General features: G+C 37.0%; 2 protein-coding genes across 3 annotated transcripts; one reads left to right on the top strand and one right to left on the bottom strand.

Annotated features, from left to right (window-relative positions):
- The first annotated feature begins 1,106 nt into the window (after positions 1-1,106).
- gpr174 (G protein-coupled receptor 174) lies at positions 1,107-12,519 on the top strand. Of its 2 annotated transcripts, XM_060884459.1 has the most exons (3): positions 1,109-1,209; positions 1,333-1,445; positions 9,454-12,519. In XM_060884459.1, exon 3 carries the CDS (start codon positions 9,656-9,658, stop codon positions 10,673-10,675), a length of 1,020 nt encoding a protein of 339 aa, XP_060740442.1. In that variant the 5' UTR covers positions 1,109-1,209; positions 1,333-1,445; positions 9,454-9,655; the 3' UTR covers positions 10,676-12,519. The 2 variants fall into 2 exon arrangements, with proteins under 2 accessions (XP_060740443.1, XP_060740442.1); XM_060884460.1 differs by lacking the exon at positions 1,333-1,445 and having other exon boundaries at positions 1,107-1,209.
- A 639-nt stretch (positions 12,520-13,158) lies between these two features.
- LOC132855491 (integral membrane protein 2A-like) lies at positions 13,159-19,039 on the bottom strand. Its single transcript, XM_060884461.1, has 6 exons — positions 18,831-19,039; positions 17,759-17,893; positions 16,742-16,933; positions 16,418-16,528; positions 15,492-15,636; positions 13,159-14,787 (listed from the first exon to the last, which is right to left on the bottom strand). Exons 1-6 carry the CDS (start codon positions 18,900-18,902, stop codon positions 14,699-14,701), a joined length of 744 nt encoding a protein of 247 aa, XP_060740444.1. The 5' UTR covers positions 18,903-19,039; the 3' UTR covers positions 13,159-14,698.
- Positions 19,040-20,072: the final 1,033 nt, after the last annotated feature.

Raw genomic sequence — 20,072 nt, 5'->3', positions numbered from 1 at the left:
AATAAATTATAACTAATAAGGTCTAACACAATAGAAAGTTGCCTAAAAAGGTTAATTGTATTTGATTCAGGAAAATGCATGAACTTTCACTGGGTTATAGTGGGTTCATAATAATTCAGGTTTGTGCAGGCTAAGGTAATAAATTGGATGTATTTAGACTGTACGGGTCTTTAGTGACATCTTGTGTCTGATATAAAGAAGCGTTCCAAAAATGAGTCCTGAGTGCCTTTCAGAATACAAGGCATATTTAAGTCATACACCTATACTTAAATTAATAAATTAAAAATGTTAAATTAAATATATAATACTTATTCATCCATTCATCTTCAGTAATTGATATTGTCATGAACAATGACTGGATCCAGGGATGTGGTCTGTTACAGCTGAAGATGATTTATTTTCAATAACAGTACATCCTAAAGTGTATTGTTCTTGTCTTACCTCAAGAAATGTATTAACAACTGCGCTATTTTATTTAATTGTTTTTGTGTGGAATGTCTGAAAAACAGATTAGTTCACATTTTCACTCATCACATCTTTTCACTTATAACAGTTGTTTGCCTCTGTTCCCTTCCCTGTGTCATATAAATGCATGTAGATTGACTTGACCACAAGGGGGTTTATAGAACTGTTCCTTGGTATTTGCTTGTTCACAAGAGGATAAAGAAGTGCTTCATAGCTAACATCTACTCTGGAACAACAACAACAACAACTACAATAATAATAATAATAATAATAATAATAATAATAATAATAATAATAATAATAATAATAAAATTAAAAACACTTAGTAAAATATGTTCTTTACTTTATGTTTCTTACTATGGCTGACTTTTAGCTGACTTCCAAGCGAAATGAATTATGAATTAATTATCAAAGGGACATTTGAGGAAACCCTTCTTTGATTAAAGTGCACTGAATTCATATTATAAGTGACTTTAACCAAAGATCCAGATTAATTCTTATGATTCAGGAAACTGTACTGGAGATATTCATTTCACTAAGTGATGAGTAACATATAAAACTTCTTTCTAACATGGAAGAAATGGGTATCAAAAAATAGCAGAAGTAGGAGAGTTTGAGCAACCGTCACGTCCCTCAGTGAACGCCCCCACAGTCGAGCAGGAAACTCTATCAGAAGTGATAAACGGAGACAACAAACAGCACCAGAAACCACAGGGTTGAAGATGAAAAGAAAGAGAGGCAATTGTAAGTTAAAATATTAAATATATTACAGAAATGCAAATATCAAAAACAAACCAAAAAATAGAGACAAAAATATCAATTGAAAGAGGAAGTGTGAAAAACAACTAAAGGGCTTGGCTGCCTCAGTCAACTTTTCACAGTTTTGGTTTGAGATCACATGGATGGATGTCACCTTGCACTGCATTTTCCCTCCAACTGTTCTATAAGAAGCGAAACACATCTGCTCCACTAGTGACACGGTAAGACACCAAGCTTTAAAACAGTTATTATTATAACATCAGTAGAACAATTCTGGCTTTATAAAGATAATCTGAGGTAGAGGGCAAAGACTTTTTGCTGATAATTTGCTCCAAAAATACTGAAGAAGCCTAAACATTTCAGTACTGCCCAGTTGGGTATTAAGGGGATGGGGGAAGCAGGGAGTGCAGAGATAGGGGTGGGATCTGACACTGTCCAAGAAACTTCCAAGATATGGCTACACCAACAACCTCACTGAGAAAAAGATCTTTTTTTAAGTGAATGAACGTTTATTTAAAGGATTTGTAAAGCCTTACAGAACATTTGATAAGTGACAAATAGAAAAACATATAATGATATTATGTTTTCTTTAGACCTGAATTACATTCATATAACATCATATCCTATCGAATGTTAGAAATTTTCATTATACTTGATCTGTCTGTCACTGACTAAACATTTTAGATATGGCTCAGTTATTATAATGTTAAAGAGAATTTCCAATCTTACTTTTACAGCTTATCAGATAATTATGGAAAGTAGAACTGGATACCCAGATTTGTATCTGTAAAACCTCATAATCATATCATGTTCCATGGCAGAAAAGGTAACGTTTAAGCAGTAACAAATGGAAAGAAAGGTGATTCATTTGATGAGTGCATGTGTCAGACTCCCACAACAAAAGTGACACAGTTCACTTGGGATTTCCCACAGAGAGATTTTTCATATCAATTAAGCCCCAAACTCTTACGCCAAATGGGTACTGTATGTGTGATTTCACTAATGAATATAGTACTTTGCTGTTTTGACATGTAGGGGATAAAGCTCTTTGCTTCTCAGAATGGCTCTGGTTGCCTTCAGCTTTTGGGTCAGGGGGAAAAGGCCAAACAGAAGGATTCATTTTTGGCAGCCTTCAGCAGCTCAGCTCCACAGAGTTTGCTTAAAACATCCTTTCTGGCTCCACTTTTCCCTACATACTATCTGCTTAGCTGTCTGAAATCTAGAGAGTATCCTTCATCAGTGAGAGGCCTTCTGTCCCCCAGGACACTAGAGAGCTCATCTATGTTGCCTAAACTAAACAACACCTCTGGATTAAAGGGCAGGAGAGGTTTGTTGAAATATTCCATGCACTTTGAAATAATTAAAAAAAAACATCCAGTTTGCTGTTCAGACTGTGAGAATACTGAGGAATTGTGAGGAATTGTGCTGAAACTGTACTTAATAATTAGTCTAAGTAACTAGTCAAAATGATAGTTTTCCAATTTTACACAATTAAACAAAATTTCCACAGTGAAATTTAACCACTTTTTACGATTTCATTAATAAGAAATAAAACAAATTCTAACCACCATTTGTCATGTTTAAATTATGCTACTCTTTAATATGATCGATATCACAAAAATGTACTTGCAATTTGTATGGAATATATATATATATATATATAGTCTTTTTATGTTTTTTAACGTAATTTTAGTTTTCTTACACTCATCCACACTACATCAAATTTGTGTTGGAACATGCCTTGGGAGTTTCAAGAGCCTTGAAACTCCCATTTCCAACAAAACCTGAAGGTGCCATTGAGGTGCCATCCCTCATTGAGCATTTTTGAGGGAGAAATAGTAGAAATAAGAAGTAGTAGAACTACTTCTTAGTAGAACTAAGAAATAGTAGCATACAAAACCAACGTTTTCATTTTTGGACAAAAACTGCAGAGCTAAAATGTGTCTTCTTTTAAAATGTATCTTGTAATTGTAAGGAATTACAATGTTAAGTTTTGCTTCATGACTCTACTTTCTATTTATGTCATCAACAACCAAATGAGTTTGCCTTTGTTAGCAGTTGTTGTATGTTGAATGTAGACTGCACTGGATGAAGGCCAAACATACCACTACATCTACTCATGCTGACATAAATGTGGTCCAAGCTCACACTTAAGAAATCACTGGCCCTGCCATCACATCCTGCATAATCACTTATGATGGCAAGCAAATGATCAAAAATAAAAGTTTTTTAAACAGGCAAAAGATTTGGCTATACGTTTAAGTGAAATTATTCTGGAATAATCTAAAACATCTAAAAACTTAAACTTAATGTCAGCTCAACTCCCACATCCAATTTCTCAGAATACATGCCAGCCTACATTGCCCCCCAGTTTAAACATCCCAAAACCTATTGCCTCTGTGAGCATGTTCAACTGACTTCACCGTCATGCTCACCCATTTACCTGCTTCAGAACCCAAGTTTGTTTTAGCTTGAGGTCAAGAACAGATGGCCGCACATTGACCTTCAAGATTTTTTGGTAAACAGCCGAATTCATGGTTCCATTTATCACAGCAAGTGATTTTCTAATTTGCAGTGTTACTTTTGCACCAGATGTAATGGGACACACACCTTCCAAAAAGTTAAACTTTTGTCTCGTCAGACCACAGAGAATTTTCCCAAAAGTCTTGGCGGTCATCAAGATGTTTTCTGGCAAATTTGCTCAGCAGCAGTTTTCATCTTGGAACTCTGCCATGCAGGCCGTTTTTGCCCAGTCTCTGTCTTATGGCGGAGTCATGAACACTGACCTTAACTGAGGCAAGTGAGGCCTGCAGTTCTTTGGATGTTGTTGTGGGGTCTTTTGTGACATCTTGGATGAGTCGTTACTGCGCTCTTGTGGTAAATTTGGTCGGTTGGCAACTTCTGAGAAGGTTCACCACTGTTCCATGTTTTCGCCATTTGTGGATAATGGCTCTCACCGTGGTTCACTGGAGTCCCAAAGCTTTAGAAATGGCTTTATAACCTTTTCCAGACTGATAGATTTCAATTACATACTTTCTTTCTCATTTGTTCCTGAATTTCTTTGGATCTCGGCATGATGTGTAGCTTTTAAGGATCTTTTGGTCTACTTCACTTTGTCAGTCAGGTCTAATTTAAGTGATTTCTTGATTTCTGAAAGGTAAACACGTCACATGTTGTATCTCATTGAATGGGAGGAGTATGGTTGTGAGGACCAGTACTGGATCATGGCTCATGTCATCTTCAAACCCAGCCTGTGGCATAAATCCCTTGTGGACTGCCAGAACACACAGGGCCTCATCCTAGGCCTAGGAGAAACGGTGCTCTCAAAACAAGCACTTTCCCTAAGGGGGCTCTGTCTGTGAACTACGTTTCCCATAATACAACTCAGCCTCCAAACATGGCCACCATTTTTGCTTACATTCCTTGAGACTTTAATGATATCCATAATTAAACTGAATTATACAACATCAATTAGTTAGCAAAACACTCCTTCTATTCTGAACAGTCAAGGGCACAGTAATGATAAAATATCTTCATACTGTAATCACTTTTTAGGATGAATGTTATAAAAACCAAAAACACTATAAACAACCCATCTTAACAAACAACTAACTGTTAATTCATATATATATATATATATATATATATATATATATATATATATATATATATATATATATATATATATATATATAGCCATACAACTTTTCATACAACACAACATCTAAAGTTGAACAGAGATCCACAGTGATGCATTGTGTCCTATGTTCTCTATACATGACTAATTTACATGATGAGAACCAACACCGGGCTGACATTTTTAAAATGCTTATAGAGCAAGACTGTGTGGTGGAATTTGACTTGCAGGTAGATGAATTGATTTGATAGCTTTCTCTAACATAGTTAGTTACTATATTGTTTTTGTGGATTTAAATAATGATGGAAAAGTTTGAAAATGGGAATGATTGAATGAACACGAGGATGAACATGATCCTAATGTATGTACATAATACCTTAATATTTACCTTGAAATTCTGGTACTGTAATCTCCAGACCAACTATTTGTTGTGTTGTTTGTTGTGCATGTTATGGGTAAGAAAAAAAACCCTGTTTCCCAAAGAATGTTTTTCACATTGCAATGTTATATGATGCAAAACCAAGGCCCCAACTTCTTATATTCCCCTCTGACAAGCTTCATTCTTGGACTCATTCACCCTGACTCTTAACGGCTACCTCCCCACACACAAGGGAGGAAATGTCCTGGACCTGCTTTCACCCATTCTTCTCCAGCTACAGACATAACTGCTACCCCACATCACATCTCCGATCATCACCTGGTATCCTTAACCATTACTCTCCCTATCCTACCTAAAGCTAACTTTCAGCATCTCTTACACTATACTACAACACTCTGTCTCTCCTTCTATAGCTTCTGGCACTTTTTCATCTCTTCCCGATCCTGACTCCTTTCCCTCACTACCCTTGGACTTTAGCCACAGACAATTTCCAATCCATGGACTTTCTCTGCCCTCTGTCCAGTAAACCCAAGAAGACTTCTTGTTCTGCTCCTTGGCTTTCAGATGTGTTGCACAACAATTGAAAACAGCTATCATCTGAGAGAATGTCGAAGAAATCACAACTTGATGCAGTTCTTGACTCTTACCGTACATTGCTGGCCATGTTCACTTCAGACGTGAATTCTGCCAAGACTTCCTTCTACAAGGAAAAGCTTGAACCTTCGGCACGAGACCCTGTTAAACTCCACAACATCTTCTCTTCTCTAATCAACCACCTGCTTCATCCACCTGACTGCAGAAGACTTTGCTTCTTTTTACCACAAAAAGATTGAGAAAACCTGCAGGAACTTCATTTCTGCCCTTTCATTTCTAAGTTCCAGACCATCTCGCAAGACCTTCTGCCCTTCATCACCATGATCATCAGTAGATCCCTAACATCTGGTCATGTACCAACTACCTTCAAAAGAATAAGGGTTATTCCCATCCTGAAGAAACCTGCTTTGGATCCATCAGAAATCAGTAACTACAGACCAGTATTACCTTTTCACATTTCTTTCAAAAATTCTTGAATGCATTGTCTATAATCAACTGTCTGTCTCTCCCTTACAGAACAGCCTCCAAGATCACAACCAGTCTGGCTTTAAAGCAGCACATTCGACAGAGACAGCCCTTTGGATGTCTCTGAGAAATTTGCATGCTGCTAGACTATCCTCATCCTCCTTGACCTTTCAGCAGCGTTTGATTACGCTCAACCACAAGACTCTCTTGTCCACCCATTAGCTGCACACATCAGATTCTGAAAAACTGATGCTTGCCTACAAAGCAAAAAATAGACCTGCTCCCTCTTACCTTAAAGCCCGCATCACTCCTCGCACTGCACCTTGCACCCTCAGAGATACTAGCAGTGCTCAACTGGTCCCACCATCTCTCAGGGTAAGAGGTAAGTATACGACAAGACTCTTTTCAATTCTGGCACCGAGGCGGTGGAATGAACTTCCCCTATCGGTCCGGACAGCTGAGTCACTGGCTATCTTCAAACGACATTTGAAAACCTACTTCTTCTTGAAGTACTTGAATTTGTGCTTTCTCACCTGTTACTTGTATGTGTGTATTTAAAACAAACAAATAAATAAATAAATAAATAAATAAATAAATAAATAAATAAATAAATTGAACAGTGTTTTAGGCTCATGGTATCTTAAGGCTGTAAGCTAGTAAACCAGAGTAAATGTATTCATTGATAGAGAGTTAAAAACACTTTTGTACGTCGCTCTGGATAAGGGGCCCAGCAGTGATAGTTTGGTGGTCCTGGGATTCAAGGTGACAACGTTCTGATCAGTAGGCTAACTCCTTAACTGCTCAGCCACCCCCCCACCCCCCGCCCCCTTACTTATATGTTTTGTGATTCTGTTGCTATAATGATGGCCATGGCCATGTTACTTGACACTCTTGCTGCCTGAGTAAATACCGTGCATGTTCATTCTCACCTAGCAACAATTTAGCATAGCCAATAATAGCCAAATATGTTTACCTGCATATTTTGGTCAGTGGGAGAAAACCAAAGAACCCAGAGAAACATGGGGAATATGAAACATGTTAAACTACACACAGACAGTATCCTAATTTCAGGATTTAACACGGTCCCTGGAGCTGTGAGATTGCAACACTGTTTAGTAACCACTGGTATATAAGCACTATGTTATCCTCTTTTTTCACTGTTTATGCTGTCAGCACTGAAGCTATTACATCAATTAAAAAGTAAATAATATATTGGCCAATATATAACCAATGTTTGTGTCATGTTTTGGGACTGGTTGTTGAAGACAAGGAGGTTTGTGGAGTCATTCTTTAATATTGTGGCCTAGCTGGAATATGGAATAACAGGCTGGCCATAATCCTAGCAATAATGCATGACTAATGCAGCCCTTTTTTATTTCCAGTTTAAACAGCATTCTAGAACTCATTAAAAAAGCAATCTTTAAACTGACATAGCAATCGTAACATGGTATAGTTGAGCAGGCTAAATTTAGACACAACCTTATACCTTATGCAAGATTGCCCAGTAAACTGGTCACTGACAGCTAAAAATGAAAAACTTAAATTAACTGCTGCGTGTTAACTGCTAGACATTACATGTGAAAACATGACATGTCAGAGCAAAGCTTAACATTAAATGCTCTTTTCCAGGTAAACCTAATGATGAGTTATGTAAACAGGGTGCTGTTTATTGCTGATTAACAAGTAGACCAAGGTTTTATTTTACTTTCATTTATTTAAAGTAGTGCTGTAATACATGAATAAAGCAGAAGCAGTTCTTTCATTTCACCTTTTGCTTGATTTTCTTCAGCTCTTCAGATAATGTTGATTCATGCAGACAATGTTTTTTTTTGTGTTTTTGGTTTAGCGTGGTTGTAAATACTGAAAAAGCAAATATGAACAGCTCACATAGACTGAATCATTCATTCATCTTCTACCGCTTATCCGAACTACCTCGGGTCACGGGGAGCCTGTGCCTATCTCAGGCGTCATTGGGCATCAAGGCAGGATACACCCTGGACGGCGTGCCAACCCATCGCAGGGCGCACACACACACTCTCATTCACTCATGCAATCACACACTACGGACAATTTTCCAGAGATGCCAATCAACCTACCATGCATGTCTTTGGACTGGGGGAGGAAAGCGGAGTACCCAGAGGAAACCCCCGAGGCACAGGGAGAACATGCAAACTCCACACACACAAGGTGGAGGCGGGAATCGAACCCCGACCCTGGAGGTGTGAGGCGAACGTGCTAACCACTAAGCCACCGTGCCCCCTAGACTGAATCAAAGGGTGCTTTATTTGTATCCCAAACTGGTTTAGTACACCCTTTTGTCCTTCTTATCCCAATACCTTTGCAGCACACTCCTCAGTGCAAAATACTATAAAGCAACCACAACTGACAAACATTTTTTTAAGCACGTGCAAAGCATGCAGTGCAAAAAAATTGTTACAGGCAGCTGTGAATACGGAAAGTCCCATTATGCTGAGGTGTGAAGTGTAGGAGGTGAAGTGCTTGTTTAAACATTCTGAACCCACAAACTGACAAACAGTAAGGTTCATTATGAGAAAATAATTTAGCTGGAAGTCACATGCAACTCACAATAGTGCAGCTTAATTATTTATTTATTTTCTAACAGAGCTTGTACATACAGTGGTTGTAACTGAAAAATGATGGCTGTTGTCGGTTGATTATTTACCAAGTAGACTGATTTACAGAGCTTAACATTCTGCCAATATTCGAGAAGGTGTTAGAATGAAATGTAAGTGACAAGTGATAGTTTTCTCTAAAATCTGTGAATGAGTATTACTTTCAGAGTCACTGTCTGTGCAATTACTAAATTAGATTTTAAATCATATTTTATAAAATCCTGTGTTTGCCATAAACGAGGCATGTACTTATTAGTAATTGACTAAACAAGAGAATGTGAGTGATGTGAAAATTCAAGCACACTATGAGATATGTTTTGTTGTGAAATACGTAAAGAAGATGCAAATAATGTATGCCATTCGTATCAGTACCTCAGTTCAGCTTCAGATACCAGCTGTTATTGGACCACTACCTATGCAAATTCTTGGTTCTGAGCATATGAGATTGACCATATGAGGAATTTGGTACCTTCCCACACAGTCAAACTGTTCCTAATCTGTCACCGTTTGTTGTCTTTCAGGACTGGAAACACTAAAGTGTCACCATGACACTGCAAGAACATTAGGACCACTGCTCCATCCCTGATGGCAACCAAATGGAACAGCACCAAGTTTGGATAATATATTTGGGGCCAGAGGTGTCTAAGGACCTCAGTGTAAACAAGGACTGACGTCCCTCAGTGCTTTAGAGCAAACCTTCAGATCTGGACCAATGACTGGAAAATGAATAACACCACTTTTGAATGTGAAAATGAAACAATATACAATGATATTAAAAAATACCAGCGTTACACCTATGCAATCATCTACACAGTAATCCTGGTCCCAGGGTTGATCAGTAATGTTTTGGCACTTTGGGTTTTCCATGCATATGTGAAGGAAACAAAGAAAGCTGTGATCTTCATGATTAATCTTGCCATTGCTGATCTGCTCCAAGTACTTTCACTACCTTTGCGCATTTACTACTACCTGAACCAATCCTGGCCCTTTGGCCATGCTATCTGCATGTTTTGTTTTTACCTGAAATATGTCAACATGTATGCTAGCATTTACTTTTTGGCATGCATAAGCATAAGACGCTGCATGCTTATCATCTATCCACTGAGATATGGAGCAACAAAACGGTGGCGAGACCGCACATGGTGCACAATAGGCTGGTTCATCGTGTGTGTTGGATGCCTGCCTTTTCCTTTGCTGAGAAAAAACTCTGACCCCACCAAGTTGGAAGGATCTAATATCTGCTTCTCAGAGTTACCTATGGTGTCTCTATCCATGGCAAGTGGAGTTACACTTGTCACAGTGGCAGAACTCGTCGGTTTTCTGTTACCTCTAGCAGTGGTCCTCACTTGCACATGGTTAACTGCCGCAAGTCTGCGTGAAAATAACTGTGTACTTCAAGATGCTGGAGAAAAACGGAAGGCTCTCAAGATGGTGCTAAGCTGTGCAGGTGTCTTCCTGGTTTGTTTCATGCCTTATCACATAACCTTCCCTTTGGACTTTTTAGCTAAATCAAAAAAGCAACTAAGCTGTGCATTCAAAATTGCCATCCAACGCTGCCATCCTATAACCTTATGTCTAGCCAGCTTTAACTGCTGCCTGGACCCAGTGATGTACTACTTCACCACCGATGAATTCAAGAGGCGTCTTTCAAGGCCAGAGTTGGTAGAAAGCTTCCATTTGCACCGCAGAATCTCCTGCTCAACAACTGAGGTGAAAATGTTGCAGTCTGAGCAAGAAGGATGAATATGACATTTACTTTAGGAAAGACCTTTCTGTTGTCACTATCATTAACTTTAGGAAAGACCTTTCTGTTGTCACTAACACTGAGGGTAAAATCAAACAAAGACTGCAGACAAACAATGAAAATAAATACAGAAGCTACTTTCTAATCCCATAGTCCTTATTCATGGAAATAACTATGAGGAACATTTAAAAATATGAATAACCTGCACTGAGACCAGTAATGTAATGTTGATATATCCAATGCTAAATATTTATGAAGGAATGTGCCCTGATAACTGGATATGTGAAAGCAGTTTGATTCATGCCTATTTAGAGAATCATGACAAAATGATAAAAAAAATGACTGTCACAAACAAATGACAAAATCACTGTTTCTTTTTGTAAATATGGGAAAATTATAATGTGCTATATGCATATGAAGACAAAGTGCATGTTTATTTTAAAGTTATGGATTAGCTAGAACACATGAAAATAGATCTTTAAGGGGATGTAAAATGAATGTTCCAATGTACTGCACTCAAAAGCAGGGACACATTTTATATAGAACAAAATAATAGAAAAACAATAGAGAAGATAGTAAAGGAAAGAGAGGAAGAAGGAAATATCCCAGGAAAACTGATACAGGATGCAAATTGACTGCACTCATGGACATTGTCTACATTGATCCAAGGCAGTGAACATTTTAGCTGGAATGGGGCATAAATATTGCTACATTTAATAATAATAATAACAATAAAATAAAGAAACTAGAAAAAGAAATGTGTTAAAAGAAATATAATATAAAGGGGTTATGTTTCAATGTTAACATAATTTAAAAAATCTTTTATTTTTAAAACAGAAACGGAATTCAAAGGCTACTGTAACAGTCAAGCACTTCAAACATATAAATTGCAATAAGTATTTTTTATATTTATCCAGCCAACAAGTACCTCAGTGTGTGTTACAATTTGATTCTTAACTCTCTCATAAGTTTAACTGAAAGGAAACACATGTATTTGGGTTATGGGGTTATGGTTATACCACACACACCAAATTTCTCATTTTCATGGTGAAAATGTAATTTATTTAATTAACATAGCTGCTGTTGTATGCAGTCTTAGAAATGGGTACTGAAAACATTTCTTTAGCTGGTAGGCAAATAAAGCAGAAGTAAAGGCCTGAAAGTTATTATGGTATTATTATGGTACAGTATCCCTTACAGCAAAAATAAATAAATATTGATTAATAAAAGAAAGTTATGGAGCCATTTTTAAAACCTAGTACAGAAATAACCTAATACATTTATCCAAAGCTACTTGCAATTGAGAAAGGAGCTGGCTGAGGATTCAGGGACATGCCTAGAGGTGCCTTTTTCACAGTGGGATTTAAGGTCATTCTCTTAGGTCCTTTACCACTGATAAATTTATAAGTGCCTCCATTTTATATCAGATTTAACAAACACACTTATGTAGTTTTATGTGAAAGAGCAAAATAATGCAAAATGTAATGTCTTTGTTAATACTTTTAGTACCCTTTTATCACCTTTAATGCTCAAAATATAGGGTAAATTCCAGCATTCTGCATTTTAAAAACACAAAACACTATCAACCATCAACAGAAATTCATCTTTACAATAATGTGAAAATATCAGAAGCAATGTAACATGTCAGGGTTTGCCCAACCTTTTGCTGCTTGGGATCCCTTTAACATACAAATGAAACGGAGATGGACAAAGAAAGTTTTAATACTATACAAATCCCAGGTTATTTAAATTTATAAAAATATTTTGCTATTTATTGGAGCCATAGTTTGTTACTATGAATGTACACAAATTTAAAAAAAAAAAAAAAAAGCTGACAGTTATAGAAGACTACTTGTTTTTACATGTGGCCTGTCAAACTGGCTAGTGAATGAAAGAATACATATAACAAATATACATATACAAGTATATCAATAACTTGTAATGGTTGTCAATTTTTTTTTTTAAATTTATGCTATTAAAAACAGAAATTAATCACATGCATATTAGTAAATTTCCTTAGTCCAGTGTGTGTGTGTGTGAGACAAAATATTAAAGTGCATTTTGCTAAAGTTAGGATTTCATTTATGCTGCTCAGTGAAGAAGTCATCTGCTTGGTTCAACAGCCCAACAAAGTCAATGCAAGACCAGATAGTAAAAAAGCTCTGAAATGAAGTGTGACCAAAAACTGCTGGCTAGCCTTGACTCAGCCTATTTGACAAGAACACTTGACAACAGAAGTTGACAATACTTTTATGTTGTCAGTAAACATCAGGGTATTTTAAAAAAATAACTTATTCTTCTTTTATGCAGTTACCAGTTACATACAGCTAAATCGACAGTTCCAACTTCTATAAGATTTCAAGCCTGTTTACAAAAAGCCTAGAGAAATTACAAATACACACATCATATACATAGCATAAGTCCTAAAGTAATTTGCTGATTAAATAGTTTTATGCTCAGACACGAGCCAATAAACACAGACTTTAAGTAAATAAATGCAGTTTTATTTTCAAACAAACATCAGTCAGCAGTTGAAACTTTCAGTAGTACATTTCATTGATTAAGTCCAGCATCTTTCAAGTCTGTTTTTCTGTACATACAGAAAGACAGCAACAGAGACCCCGGGCTTGATTGTCATTTTCTAAGCAGCAGTTAAACTACGAATCTTTCCAAAATATACATATCAGAATGCAGGGAATTTCAAAACAATTGAACAACCACAATGCCGTGCAGGGTTTGCGCCAGAGTTGGCAGGGTGTTGCGATAGTAAGCCATTATGACAGATGCATAGACGAATATAATTACACCAATACGAAGTGACCAGGTTTACAGTGACCTGCAACAAAGTTTCAGCATGCAAGATGTCAGACTGGTTCTGCTCAGACAGACGCCGCCTTCTTATTAATTAAACAGCACTCATGATGTTGGAATGAAAAAAAAACCCTGCTGGTAAAGTGAAGTTTAACACCATCTCAATGCTACATCTTTTAGCTAAAGGATAAACATCAAGTCCTCCAAAAAAGATTTAAAAAGGCCTGAGCAGAGGGTTCAAGCAGTTGATCAGTCGAGAAACATCACTGTTTCTGCAGTGAACATTGCAATGTGGCTCACCACAGATGTTTAGGGCAGAGATCATGTGATGGTAGAGGACAGAGATGGCCAGGCTGGACCACTCTGAGTGTGAAAGTTTACAAGAAGCTGTTTACAATTATAATCTGTGAATGTTCTAAAATTTTAGCATCATAGTACATTTATACAGATGTTCCTTCATTATAAGGAATTTATAATTTAGATTGAGATTTAGCATGTTACAATTGGGCAATGTCTAATTGTACAGATATACATTAGCAGAAACACTGGCAGATGCACTGCTACACAGTCAGCTAAATCAGTAGACATGCGGAAATTACACATGGGTAGTTCCTCAAACACGAACACAAAAGTTGAATTGTAAGAGTTACGCTGATCAGATATCTAGAGACCATGTGGGTCTACATAGTAGTATGTAATACGTTGGAAACATGTATGCTGTTAATATATCATACAGAATAAACTAGGTGCATCAACATGTGCTTAGCTAGTATACTTCTGCAAAAAAAAAAACACACCACCAAAACAAACAAAATATAGCAATTAACTTAGGTTTACCCAGGTTAACATATTGCAGTTCACAAATCATTATCCACAAAAAATGGTGACAGAGAAAAGAAGACAGGCCCTAAAACAAGGTTTGAGTTGCAGTCAGGCTGTAGAGTGAATCACACAGTGTAGTGTAGTGACAAAAGGTGTAAGAAATCACAAACTGCTTTACGAGAGCTACATCGCTACACCTTAAGTGGGAGAAGAGAAAAGTCTGCTGTCTCTATAATGATACAAAACACCCTATGTTCAACACTACAGCAAGAGTTGGAAGACAGACCCTTTCCTCTAAGCCCTCCTTTGCTCCCTCTTTTAGCTCACTTCACCTCTCCCTACCCTGCAACAAAAGGTGGATGTCTGTCCACTCCTGACTTCCTGCTTGCTCAGGCCTGGCAGATCTTTGTTTCGGTAACAAACTTATTCTCGAAGTGGCGTATTATGTGGCAATCCTCCACTGAGCGTTTCTGCAGGCCTGCAAAAAAAACAAAAAAACAACAACATTAAAACAGACACAAAAAAGCATGTAGCTTAAATATTGAACACAATAGATACAGAAAATGGGGTTTGCGAATTAAATACAAGTCAGCACCTACTGAATGATATCTTGATTGATTTATACTACATGGTAAAAGTATGTAGACCCCAGACCATCACACCCATATGGTCCCATTCCAGATTTAGGCCCCTCTTGGCTTTATAAGAAGCTCCACTGTTCTGGGAAGATCTGGCATAAGAGTTCCAGTTCATTCCAAAGGTGCTCAGTGGAATAAATGCTCTGTGCAGACTACCTGAGTGTTTCCACTCCATCCTTGACAAGCCAAGATTTTATGGCACTTGCATTTTGTGCACAGGAGCACAGTCTTTGTTAGGGCCTATTAATTGCACTTAAGGCAAATCTTATTGCTACAACATACAAACGACAGTTTAGGGAAGGCCCACATATGGGTTTGATAGTCGGGTGTCCACATAACTTTGGCCTTATTAATGTGTATAGCAATAGATTTATTGAGCATTTAACGAAGGGTGCATGCTTTAATACCATTGTATTTCAGCAGAACTTGGTAATAGGATGCTTGCTATTGCAATACCTGTGCACAAAGTTAATAGTAACTATAATAAGAATAATAGAAAGGTTTATTTTATACAAAACCCACAACAAAGTTTCAGGTCAGTTACCCATAATTTCACTCCGGCGCTGCATCCTATATGTTGGTCTGTCCTCACACAAGCTGTAAATATAGTAACCCAAGGGGGTGAGGTCATCAATGCGCTCAGTCACAACCAGATCCTCATGCACCAAGTAAGTCTTGTATGAGCCAGACTGATAACAGAAATGGAGAACAACAATCTATTAACATGATTAGGCAACATTTATTATGATTATGCAAGTAGCATTATTTGAGTATGGAAAATTTATGGAAAATTACAGTTATTTGATGTTATCCTAACTTTTTCTGTTCCAAAAACTGATTCCAAATGAATACAGATTGGGTGGGCTCAAATCAACCACTTTACATTTAATTATTACTTTTAAACATCAGATATTTCCTGTCCACTTTGTCTGACTCCTTCAAAACAAATTTTATTTATTTATTTTAATCTTACAACAGTCATGTGTAATCTTTTGTTTGTGTGTAGTGGTTAGTAGTCATAAGTGTACAACACCTGCATTTATGAGGCATTGCCATTTGCATGTGTAATAAAATAACACAAAATAACCAGGCCCACATGCACTCATTTCTGAGCAATACCATGATTCAATATGCATGGAGGCCTTTGAGGCATTGTGATTATCATTAGCATTGTATAGGTTTAAGTAATATTAATCAAAACAGTATGCTGCAAAAGTGACCGGCTTAAACATCCTTGCACAATCCATGCCTCAGCAGATCAGAGCAGTTTTGATGGCCCAAGGGGGAACTAGATTAGGAAGTATATATTACAATATTAGGTAGGTTGCTTTAATATTATGTCTGACTGATATAAATTTCAAGAAAACATGGTGGGGGCTCTTTATAAATATAGATTTCTACTCCAAACCTCAAAGTCTTTTCACAGCAGATAAGAACTACCTGCACCTATCCACACAAACAGACACACACCATGAGCTGCAAGAACAAATCCAAGAGGTCCTGGGGCAGCATCACCGTTGATGTGTTGAGAGGGATAACAAAGCACGTCTTCAACGTCAGGTCCAAATAAGCAGTTAGCTTCTGTTGAAAGATCATTTAAAACTGGTTACAATAAATACAGGCCTAAAACAAATCCAATATTCAACTCCAATTGAATTCCAATTAAACAATACTAAATGAGTCAGGTTAAGCATAGTAGATCCCCTATAAAATGTATTACTCTTGAAATACAAAGCCTCATACAACCATCTGCCTCATAGACGTGATTGGTAGCAACATGACAGCACTTATTACCCTTTTAAAATCATGCAGGATGTAAGCTGGGTCTCCTGCCCCAAAGCGAGGCGCAGGGACATTAATGATGGCCACGTTGTCACGGATCTCCACATCCTCATCAACACGGGGTAGGTAGTAGGGCGCGTGAGCCTCCATGTCCATATCAGCACTGTCCATATCTGTGAACTGCATGGATCCATGATAGAGTTTCTGCAAAGCAAACAACATAAGATAAGGCAAAAGCATGGCACAAAATAAGAACTGAAAAAAGAAAAGTTCTACAGAATACATTATAGCGTTTTGCTTTCGAGTATGACAGCAAATAATGTTTTTTTATAATCTGTACAGTCATACATAATTCCACTAAATATGTAAATAAGACTAAATATTAACACATTCACCATACATGCATACATTTCAAAAAGAGGAAGTACCCACACATTATACAATCCATTTCACTCCAAGAAAAATAAACTAACTTCAATTTTATAGACAGAAGGGGGCGCTAACTGCACAAAATACTAATACTGTGACTACCTGATTCAATCTTTGACCAAACATTTCCTGCGATGAACACGATAAACTAAAATGTGAGCTCATTTATTAACTAAGAGACGTGTGTATCTGACCAAGGAAACAAGTTAGCAGTGCTGCCCTGGCAAGCAGTCAGGCAGACAGACACTCAAGCAGTGATGCAATAATGAAGGGATACTAATACAAGAAAGTTACACTAAAAGGTACACAGGTGGCTTGAAAAAGCATCACTCTGCCAGAATAAAACACAGGCTTAAATTCTGTAGCTTTAGTACTTCCATTAGATCCAAGGGAAACATTCAGTGAAGAATATACTTTCCCGCCAAATTAAAAGTTTTGAGCTAGGAAATTTGGTTTAGGAAAAGGTCCCCTTCCAAATGTACAATTCACAGAACACAAGGGCATTACACAAATTTGCAACACAATGGGGGAAAACCCTTTACAAATTTTCAGAACATGTGAAAAGGGATAAGTAAACAAAGATCCTTGAAGCAGACGTACCTTGGGTGTCAAATACCTGTACACACAGGCTCCACCAACAACAAGGCCTGAAATGATGAAGGCCAAACCGAGCAGCGTGAGCAGACAGCGGCCAGTGGAACTCTCGCTGCTGTACGCAGAGCCTGTCTCTGGGTCCTGGCCATTAAACATCACAAACCAAACAATTAACAAATAAACTGTCAATACATGGCTCTCCTGTATTCAGAGAGTTGTTTATGGGTGATGACAAATAACATAAGACTACAAGAAAGTCTCATTGATGAGTCTGTATCTTGCCCTGGGCACTTGTCATTCAAAGAAAGAAAGGATGGAATTAGTTGATGGAAAAATACACCATGCATTACAGAAGACAAGCCCGAGTCTGTATTCAGGGCATTAAGGGAAGTAAAAGAAAAAGTTAAAAAAAGAAAGAAACATTAGGTTTCAAAGCTCTCTGAGAGCTCTCTTTAGTACAGGTTTCCTAGGGAAAGATACATAACCATACAAATCAATTAGATTTGTTTATACTGTCTATGATGTACTACAGACTAATATAGAAAGAGTTGTATAACCAAGCTTTAGGTTAGAATAATATTTATGTAGCCTAGTGTGTGTAACATTAACGTACATGCTTTAACAATGATGGTTCTATCATAGTTTTAAAATGTACAAATTAATAGATTACATTAAGTCACAAAGGGACAGAGGAGGCCGTGATGTAGCTTCAGCTAACTGCTAGCAGTTTAAAATGGAGGACCAACTCCGAAACAACGTAATCGCTCAGGCTGCGTTCAGAATGACTCTCAATTGGGAATTTAGTGCACTATGTAGGGTGTAAATCCTATTATTTGCCAATCTACAAAATGCACATGAATACAGAATAATAATGCATTTGATTTTTAACCCTCGGCGTCTATATGCAATAACGCCATTTATAATACGGTGGTTAAATTATTTTGGCATATATACAGATGTACATATAAACTCAGTATACACAAGCGTATGCAATACATCCTAACAACATACATGAGCTATTTCTATTTATTTTCCATGTAGGCCAGAGCAAGCGTCTGCAGCAAAAACCAAATCTCACCTTTTCTGAGACAGGAACTTCTTTTACAAACGCTTTCTGCGCCAGAGCGGAATTAAATGCTATCTTCACCATGTTCTTAAGCCAATGCGAAAAAGAAAGCCAGAGAAAAATCTATATATGATTTATAGGTTCGACAAAACCAAAACACAAACGCGTTCCGACAGTCCTGCAGTGCTGTAATGACGCACTTTTGTTTGCAATTCTATTCGTCGGATTTCCGGTTCCTGCTTTCCATATAAGGGGGAAAGAATATCCCTATTAACGTTCAATATACGCCAAGGATCCGGATACCCGAATGATTCACTTGTCAAATGGTTTTTTGGCCATAAAAACATAGGATATTATATACATTTACAAATGCTTAAAGAAAACGATAAGTAAAGGGGGTTTATATATTGGCAGTTTAATTTGAGTTCACATGAAAAAATGTGAACCTGAAAACTACATGTATTTCTAAGTTTGGTTACTCTGGAACTGTGCTGCGGTTGTTGTGAATGTGAACACAGCAGGAAGTAAAGTAGTTTTTTTTTTTTTTTTTTTAATTTTTAATTATTTTTTTTTTTTTTTTTAACTTTTTTGTTTATTTTATTTCTATCATTTTATAACCAATAACAAATTGGAATGCCGAATCAGAACCAGGTTTATGGGCCACGTGTGTTAAGGAATTTGGTTCCAGCTGTTTGTGACTCTCAAAAGTACAGACATAAATAACACTATACTATACATTTAGCTTGGACTATACAAGACAAGACAAAACAGACTGTACAAGACAATGCAGACGATGTAGAGTCGTGCCGAGGCTGCCATCTTGGATCTTAACCTAAACCTATTTTTCCATATTGACCATATTATTCAAATCTTAAAATAGTAACATAAATAGTAACTTATAACGTGTAAAGTAAAGAAAAAAAAAATACAAAGAATGGCAATACAATTGATTTAGAAAAGAGGAATTAACAGCCTTGTAAAAGTCCATAGCTTTTCGACTTGTAAGTCCTTTTAAAGTTTCAAAATAAGTTTTCATTTCCAGCTTAAAATTGAAAATGTTTGGTTTTCTTTCAGACCACTTTGTTTATTGATATAAAATTTTCCAAATAAAATACAAATATTTAAAATAAAAATATGACTTTTGTCCCACATAATGATTCAACATTTAACATCAATCCAAAAAATGATACATCAATCCAAACAAACCTAGTGTACATATACAATAAAAAAGGTACACAGCAGATTCTGTATTTA

Source organism: Tachysurus vachellii, chromosome 13, assembly GCF_030014155.1.
Source record: "Tachysurus vachellii isolate PV-2020 chromosome 13, HZAU_Pvac_v1, whole genome shotgun sequence".
Lineage (NCBI taxonomy): Eukaryota > Metazoa > Chordata > Actinopteri > Siluriformes > Bagridae > Tachysurus > Tachysurus vachellii.
Note: the sequence above shows the minus strand (reverse complement) of the source record. Positions and strands in the feature narration are given on the sequence as shown.